Source organism: Myotis davidii, unplaced genomic scaffold (genome assembly GCF_000327345.1).
Source record: "Myotis davidii unplaced genomic scaffold, ASM32734v1 scaffold96, whole genome shotgun sequence".
In the NCBI taxonomy this organism is placed as follows: Eukaryota; Metazoa; Chordata; class Mammalia; order Chiroptera; family Vespertilionidae; genus Myotis; species Myotis davidii.
The window spans coordinates 5,307,490-5,316,971 of record NW_006289416.1 but is presented as its reverse complement, the minus strand read 5'-3'; the positions used below and the strand labels follow the sequence as shown (position 1 = coordinate 5,316,971).

General features: G+C 37.8%; 1 protein-coding gene across 1 annotated transcript in view; it reads left to right on the top strand.

The window, feature by feature from the left end:
- Window positions 1-9,482, top strand: part of ABHD3 (abhydrolase domain containing 3) — a 72,807-nt gene that overhangs the window by 54,748 nt on the left and 8,577 nt on the right. The window contains exon 5 of the mRNA XM_015562679.1: window positions 6,146-6,258. Coding sequence (XP_015418165.1) covers window positions 6,146-6,258 — 113 coding nt within the window. The remainder of the gene's footprint in view (window positions 1-6,145; window positions 6,259-9,482) is intronic.

Sequence of the window (9,482 nt, the reverse complement as noted above, 5' to 3'; positions counted from 1 at the left end):
CAGTGGGGGGCATGCAGGAGGCAGCCAACCAATGATTCTCTCATCATTGATGTTTCTATCTCTCTCCCTTTCCCTTCCTCTCTGAAATCAAGAAAAAAATATTTGGGGGAAAAAATACTTGTGGAGGGATAATGATGATGATAATTTTGTCTAACGTTTATTGAGGCCTTAGAATATATCAGTTATGTTTTTTCATGCTTAATAATCAGCAATAGAAACAACTCAGTGATTTAGGTAACTATAGTCACCATCATCCCCGTTTTCCAGAGGAAGAAAATGACACATAAATATATTAAGAACTTGCCCTAGCCAAGGAATTCAGAGCCAGGATTCAGACCCAGGTAGTCTGACTATGTGCTTATGTTCCTGACCATTATGCTATACTCCCTTCTCATTATTCAGGAAGTGATGGCAATTCTTCTAGGACCAAATTTTTTTTTTAAATATATTTTATTGATTTTTTTACAGAGAGGAAGGGAGAGGGATAGAGAGTTAGAAACATCGATGAGAGAGAAACATTGATCATCTGCTCCTGCACACTCCCTACTGGGTATGTGCTTGCAACCAAGGTCATGCCCTTGACCGGAATAGAACCTGGGACCCTTGAGTCCACAGGCTGACGCTCTATCCACTGAGCCAAACCAGTTAGGGCTAGGACCAAATTTTGAAGTCTCATGTGTTATATCCTCAGGAACATAGTATTGAACCATAGACATTAAAAAACACACACATGTTTTTTAGCCCTAGCAGGTTTTCAGTGGTTAGTTCACTGGCCCTCACACCAAAGAGTAGCAGGTTTGATTCCTACTAGTCAAGGGCACTTGCCTGGGTTCCAGGTTCAATCCCCAACCCCTCTCTCTCTCTCTCTCTCTCTCTCTCTCTCTCTCTCTCTCTCTCTCTCTTCCTCTCTCTCTCTCTTCTCTCTCTTTCTCTCTCTTCCTCCCTTTCACTCTCTCTAAAAATCAATGGAAAAAATATCCTTGGGTGAGGATAGATAGACAGATAGATAGATAAAACAATATTTTTGCTTTATTGAGGTATAATTGACATATGAAATAATTTGATCATGGTCATGTCTTAGAGCAGTTGTAAAAAAGAGATGGAATTTTTTCCAATGAAAAAAAAAGAGAGAGAGAGAGATAGAGGGGTAGCGGTCTGGAGGCTGGGAGGCCAGTAAAAAAATCAGTTACTATAGACCTACCCAGAGTTTGAAAGCAGAGGTAGGAGGTAGGAAGAAGAGAGAACAAAAATGAGGGATATTCATGTGATAGATTATGTGGGAGTCAAGGTTAACATTTCTAGCTTGGTGAACTGGTAAAAGGCACTGATATTTGCTGAAATAGGACATTTAGGAGGATTTAGGAGGTTTAGATATAATAAAAATAAATTTAGTTTTAGATGTTTATGGTGCTTTAGATCATCCAGGTGGAAATTTCTAGTAAACGGTTGGATGTACTAGCCTGGCGCTCAGGAGAGATGCACAGGCTACAGATTGTCAGTGTGCAAGCTAGAAGTGGAACTCAGATGACTGAGATTGCTTGGGGACCGTTTGTAGAGCCAAGGGGAGAAATGCAATACCATCTTAGAACAAAATAAATAGGAAGGAGGAAGCTTCAAAAATCTACCCTCAGCATTTAATGTTAATTAGAAATTTACTTTGAAAGAATACAGCAACCCAGTAACTTTTAGCCATAAACATTCATTGGATTTTTTAAAAGAATAGTTGATTGATTTTTTTAAAAAAATATATTTTATTGATTTTTTACAGGGAGGAAGGGAAAGCGATAGAGAGTTAGAAACATCAATGAGAGAGAAACATCGACCAGCTGCCTCCTACACACCCCCTACCGGGAATGTGCCCGCAACCAAGGTACATGCCCTTGACTGGAATCGAACCTGGGACCCTTCAGTCCGCACTTCGACGCTCTATCCACTGAGCCAAACTGGTTAGGGCTGATTGATTTTTAGAGAGAGAGGAAGGGAGAGGGAGACAGAAACATCGATGTGAGAGCCCAACATCAATCAGTTGCCTCCTGCACACCCCCTACCGAGATCAAGCAGAAACCCAGGAATATGACCTTGATCAGAAATTGAACCTGCAACCTCCTGGTGCAAAGGATGACGCCCAACCAACTGAGTCTCAACGGCCAGGGCAATTGGATTTTTGAAAAATCTCCATGGACACTGAGTTCTTGCAAAGTGATATTATATAGATAAACTTTTCTTTTTTTAAGAATTCACTGAGGCCGAAACCGGTTTGGCTCAGTGGATGGAGCGTCGGCCTGCGGACTGAAAGGTCACAGGTTCGATTCCGGTCAAGGGCATGTACCTGGGTTGCGGGCACATCCCCAGTGGGAGATGTGCAGGAGGCAGCTGATCGATGTTTCTCTGTCATCGATGTTTCTAACTCTCTATCTCTCTCCCTTCCTCTCTGTAAAAAATCAATAAAATATATTTTAAAAAAAAAAAAGAATTCACTGAGTTGTAAGTGCGGGGATAAGAGTAGCTTTGATTCTTATACAGTGCACTAGGTTGAGCTCTGATTAACTAGTGCCTCCAGCAAAAATCTGTATCAAAGAGGCTAATGTGATCGAATTTAAGAAAGAATAAGAATGTAAAATCACTAAAATTTAATTATAATTATACCCTTTTATAAGAAAGAAAATTAAGGGACTTAATTAATTATAATTTAATATATACTTCTTGTACCCTAATGCATCACATTATTGATTTTTAAAACTAGCTTTGATAGTTAGGTCCCTTGGTAACCCTTCTTCCTTCTGCCTTAGAATTATGAACAATTACTGTTTTAGACCAGAGGAACCCTGTGTTTATTTAGACCTTACCTTGTTCCAGAAAGGATTCAACTCACACTCTGAGTAAGACCTTAGCTTAGGCATAAAAAAAAGAACAAAAGATGAATCAGCAAAGATCAAACAGGAAGGAACTCTAACTGAAATGAACCCAAAAGAGCTAGAAAAGGTGAAATAGAATTTAGAGTAAGCACTTCTCCTAGGAGTGGAAGAAATGCAAAAGTAAACGGTTTGCTGAAATATGTTGGTGATATACTTAGAATTTATAGGGATTACTATGGCTTCTGCAAAGCAGTAAAGTAGAAATTTTCCACCACCATATTGTCCTCATTTCCAATTAGTCATTGCAGCGTTGAGGGAAAGCCAAAAGCCTTGCTCACTAGGAAATGAGAAGCCTGCACTTTGGTTCCCCAGGGGCTGTTAGCTGTAGGAGACAGGTAGTTCTCGTCTCAGTAGACTGATCCTCAGATATTCCTGCAGGACTCTTGGAGTCCGTGGAGTAGTTGGTACCTTTTCTTGCTCTCTGCAGATTGGTTTTCAAGGTTAGGAATCCAGAAAGTTGCCCACAGACTCCCTAATGTTAATGATTATTTTGTGAACTGTCATATTTCCCACTTACTTTAGGAATGATAATTTACAAAGAGTTCAGCCACTAAGAGTTTCTGATCCTAATAATTTTTCATAGACCCTTTTTCTTGTACCCTAACTCTGTGTGTGGTCGTGTGTATGTGTGTGTGCATGTGTACATACGTGTGTACATGTACCTCACTTAAAACTTCCATAAGAAGAGTACATTTTGGTGACTTGTTCATAAATAATTGAGAAATTTTAAAGTTATACAGTGTTTTATTTCTGCTGACGTAGTGTTCTCTCCTTAACCATACCCCAGACTCTCAGTATTTCACACTCTCCGCATTTCTTCATCTTTCCTTAAATATTTCCTGTTGCGCACACCAAACAAGTCAGTCCAAGACTAATGACATGGCAATCGGCTGCTAAAATATTCGCTGCTAGTATTAGTGGAGATAAACGGTGCGCCTGTGCGTAGGCCGTTTAAGGGAAATGAATGCAACATGACTATAGTAATCAGTCATTAGTGAACATTGTAGTTTGTTATTAATAATTATGTATAACAGGATATTGTAAAAATTAAGCTGTGAAATTTTTATTAAAACATTTATTAAAACATTTCTTACATACCGTTCGTTATATTGGCTGGGCCAAAAATATTCATTGTGGGCCGTGAGTTTGACATGCTTGCTCTATTCATCTGAGCTACTTACTCCATCACCTCCTTCTTCTTTTTCATACATCTTTCAGTACTCCTCCTTTCTTTTCTTCCCTCCCATCTCACTGCCCAGGCCCAGCAGTCTCTCTTGGAAATCTCTATAGATTACAGATTGACCCATCTTGTTTTTGGAATGCCAGATAGTGCTAATAGAATCTTCAGAGCAAGAACATGTTCTTTAACACCCCCTTCTATCATTAATTTTTTAAAATGAGCTTGATATTTCAACCTATCGAGACTGTTTGTCAGAGAGCAGAGCGGTGCAGCGCAAGCGTGCTGGGCCCATAGACTGTTTGTCAACTAGAAAATGAGAGGGTTTGTTTGTTTTTTTAAAATAAATGTCTTTAGGGTTCTTGATATCTCAGATTCTATTTTGAAATCTAATACTCAGATTAAGGAATATAGGTGTGTGTGTGTGTGAAGCTATATGCGAACTTTGGTTGACATTTATGCATTGTTTGTCTATATAAATCTGATTTCTTATATCATTGTGAATTTAGGCAGAAAAGGTATGATCATCGAAAATAAAGTTGTTCTTATGTAAAAATTAAAAATAATTTTAATTTTTAACTATGCAGTGTGAAAAGACTCACATGTAATAAAAATGCCAAGTAAGAATGACTTTTTTCACCTGAATACTTGTGACTAATTCTGCAGTCACTGTGAATGAGCATGGTAGTAGATATTGTCCTATTTAGATTTTACAGTGAATTTGTGTCACTCAAATACATTTAATCACAGAGTATTTTTTAAATTATCTCAGCTTAGTCAGCTGTTCAGATGTAACAGGATTTATTTAACCTCTCTAAACTCAGTTTCCTATTTATAAAATAAACTCAGTTTCCTATTTATAAAATAAACTCAGTTTCCTATTTATAAAATAAATGTGATAATAGGATCGCCCTCATGGTTTTGCCATTATAAATGCTGTCAGGTTAACATTTATCTTTTGGAAAATTCCGTATTTGAAGATCTCAAAAAGATGACAGTAGGCAGTAGGTAGTCTCTTAATCTTGGGTTTAATTAAAAGGATTGTTGAAAATTGTAATTTTCTTAGACTACTCATTAGTGATTAATGGATGATATACCTTCATATTGTGATCATGGTTGATTGTAATACTGTAATCAGGGTGGTGTAGATAACTGGTTTCAGTATTTTATTAGAGTAATGTTACCAGATTCCTCTCCTTGTTATTAAATTTTATTTTACATAAACTTTATTCAAACACACATTTGCGCATATTCTACAGACAGGATTGCCCTTTCCGCACACATCTCAAACAATGCATCTGTGAAGCTTTTCAACTAGAAACAGAGCCTTCATTGATGAAGTTCACATGAAAACCATTTGTTTAAATACATTATGTATGGAAGCATAATCCAGCTTTACATATTTTACCATTTTAAATGTCTGTTTCATTGAAGTGCAGCTGGGGCTTTTATTGTAAAATCAAATGTTTAATTAATAGATCAGACTGGATATTGCTTTATCTAGGGTGAAGGCAGTGCCAGAAAACCACACTCCTTCATTGGTAGACAGCACTCGGGATAGAGAAAACAGTTTTCCAGTTAGAAATGAGCCACAAATTTAATTTTTATGTCATTATTGGAAAGCCTTTTTTGTTTGTTTTTAAATAAAGAATTACTTTGTCAGGCATAAGTGTTTTTTTCCTATACAAAGGTGTAATCCTCCACTTTTTCTTCATAAATTGACTGTTCTTGTTTAGTCAGAGACACATCTGAGTACGGAGCTGTGTTTCTGTTTAATATAAGGTATATAACTTAAGATCTTGCCCATTTCTATCAAGCCTTCCTCGCTGATCAAAGTCTTTTTGTTAGTGCCAACTTGAATAGCATTGACTTTAAATAACATATATGTGTATTGCAAGATAAGGAAATTATAAATTTTCATTATTCATAATATGTGCAAACAAAGGTTATTTACCCATATTTATGACTTCTTGCTCTTTTTTACATTACTGCATTATACAAATCATGAACCTCACAATTTTAAATGCTGTACTTTACCTGTCACTGCTTACAGACGCCAAGGACTTACTGTTGCGCTAACACTGAAGATTTGGAGACAGTTATTCACCACGTACACAGTCTGTACCCTTCTGCTCCTTTCCTGGCAGCAGGGGTTTCCATGGGAGGGTAAGGTTTTTTCCTTTCTAAAATGTCTGAGAGAAGTGGTCTTACCAACTGCCTCTTCCAGAGAGGACCATTAGCTACATAGACATTTAAAAATAAATGTTTTATTAATTTTTTCATATTTACCATATGATTGAGTGAATGAAGGAATTCGTTCAGGTGAATTTTAATATTTTCCTTGACTACTGGTCTCTGCAGTGGAAAGGATACAAGTTCTTCCTTGGGGTACTGGGGGTTTTGTAAGCATGAAGGCTCATCAGGTTCCCTGATGTACTCCTGGCTGGCCCTGCAACTGTGTTCTCCTGAGCCACTCAGGATGCTGAACTTGTAGCATGATTTTTAGCACTCCAGTCATAGAAATAAACACTTACTGCTCTCTCCAGCTGGAGAGGCCTTCAAAGACTCTTTCCTCGGGTGTGGTTTGGTTTGGTTGTTGGGCATATGACCTACTCTGGATTGCTCTCCTAGAAACTGTAAAATTTTGTTGTTAACTCCCTATTCCAGCTGACATTTAAACCATATGAATATTATTATAATTTGTACTGCTTGCAATTACTTTGGGGCTTTTTTTTTCTTTGGAACTTTTAGGCCGTGTATTATATAGGTAGGTTCATTTCTAGTAGTAATGTTTGTATTTTTTGTTCTAGTGATACTGAACTTAATAAATTCCAAAATTTTTATTATCTGGCATTTTAGATTTCCTAAACCATTGCCCAAAGCTATTCTTTAAAATCAAGAAACACTTGAGATATAAAATGTCTTAATTTTATAATTGACTTATCTATCATCTCAATTTACAGATTATCTTAAGAGCATATTTATTTGAAAGTGAACGGCTTTTACAAATGATAGACTCTGAAAAATAGGCTTTACTCACCTTTTTTAGACGCTGATAAACATAAATTAAGAGGAAAAGAGTATATTTCTTACATTAGCATGGAAGGTCTGACTTGACCTACTAAAGAAAGAAATCTGAATCAATGCAGAAAACCCAGCAGAATCTCTGAATTGTGCTTAATGGGCAGTTTTTCACTTTTGTTTCTTTTGTCCCAAAATGTGAACCTAAAAGGACAAGGTGCCAGCTGAACTTTTTTTCCCTTAATCTTAAAAATTCTTGACTTTTTTAAGGCCAGACCTTACATAAACAGGCCCAGATTCTCTATTCAGAAGCTCCTGGGAAATGCCTATTCATGTCACATTGAAACCTCAGTGCCTGAAGGCAGAACTTGACCATTAGCCTTTGCAGCTGGTTGAATATTAATGTCTTGTAAATTGTTCGAAGGAAGCACCCTTTTGAGTTGCCTAGCACTATGACACATTCGCAAGTCAGTTTACCATTTGGGGATGTGCTTTACAGCATGACACGTTTTTGGTTTTGTTTTTCTTTTGGAGTGTTACAGACAAAAGCGTCTGACCAAGATCCTTATGCCCCGTGCTCCCTGCCCCCCAGCCCCCAGACTGGGGTAATCCTCAAGCCTGCGATGCCTGGGGCTTTGAACCAGAACTGAGTCTAACTGAGGAACCCAGGCTGCCTAGTGCCAGTCAGATTCCAGTCTCCCAATGAATTGGTAAACTAGCTTTAAGAAATGTATAGGAGAATAAAAAAGAAAGAAAGAAAAGAAATGTATAGAAACTTACAAAAATACATAAAAGAGAAGATATAATGATCCCCCATATATATTAATCACACAGCTTCAACAATTATCAACTCAAGGATAATCTTGTTTATCAGTGTCACACCCCATCCCTCCCAACTCTGATTATTCTACAATAAATTCTACATCATTTATAAATATTTCAGTAAGAATCTCTAAAAGTAGTCTTTTTAAAAAACAAACAGTACCGTTATATGTAAACAAAACTAACAGTAATTCCTAAATATTATTAAATATTTAGTCAGTGTCACATTTCTCCAATTGTCAGTTTGTTGGTTGGCTGATTTTTACAGTTTGAGTCAGGAGCCAGATAAAGTTCAAACATTTGGATTGATAGGCCTTTTAAGCTCTTAATCCATGGTGTTTCTCTCTCTCTCTCTCTCTCTCTCTCTCTCTCTCCCAAAATGAAGTCGTTTTTCTGTGAGAGTAAAGCAGCACTTTTTGGGGTAACATATTGACATAATTTTGCTCCTGGGTAATAAATAACCAAAACGTACCCTCGCCACCTACTTGAACATAGCTACTCCTGGTCCTACTTCCTGATGGCTTCCCTTCCACCTCTTCCAATCTGCCCATTATACCAGCCTCCCAGAAATCTATGACCTTCAGCCAAAGAATACGGCCACCAAAACTAGGATCAGAGAATGAACGCTTTGCAGGAGAGTAAGCATTAATCCTTGAAACGGCTTGGTGAACCACAGCACTGTATACAGAGTCGTTACAAAGAGTCCTTTTCCAAAATGAAATCTCCATTTCTGATCTGAAACCTCATCACATTCACTCTGCAAGCCATTTGGGTTAGAAAAATGAAAATAATTTTTACCCATTTCTCCAATTTCAGAACCTAGGCAATTGGAGAAATAAAGAACAGAAAGTACTATAATGAGAAGCAGAATTTAGGGTATCATCCTTTTTCTTAGATGGCATTGTTAAACTAAGATTTCTGACATTGGTATTAGTACACTCCATTTTTGTCCCTTTAACCACAATAAAACTAGGGTAGAATCAGGAAAATTGATAGAATAAAAAGAAAGGAGGAACATACGTGCTAGGAGATAAAGATAAATAACAGGAAGGAGAAAAGTAGTTACTTTAGGGGAAAGCGTTCTGCCACGACTCAGAAAGTCTAACCCTAGACTAGGGAGCCCTTTAGAGATTTTGCTCTCTGGTACAAGGATGTGCAGGCAACCAGAATGGCCGCTCAGACCAATTCTTCAGAATCTCTGAGAGTGAGACACAAATATCTGTAACAGTTTTAAAAACTCCCCAAGTGATTCCAATGTGCAGCCACATTTGAAAGCTCTCCCTTCTCCGGAATTGAGCCTGGGACCCTTCAGCCCTCAGGGCAACGCTCTATCCACTGAGCCAAACCAGTCAGGGCTGTTTTGAAGGAAGATAAAACAACCTCAAAAAGAATTGTTTTCAATTTTCAATTGAGTTATTTTAAAGCAAGTAGATGAACCTGGTGAAAGGGAGAAAGAGTGAGGAGGGAGTGTGGGAAAGAGAGGCTTTGTAATGAGGAGGAGGAGGAGGGAGAGGAGGAGGCAGGAGAGGAGGGAGAGGCATCTCTGA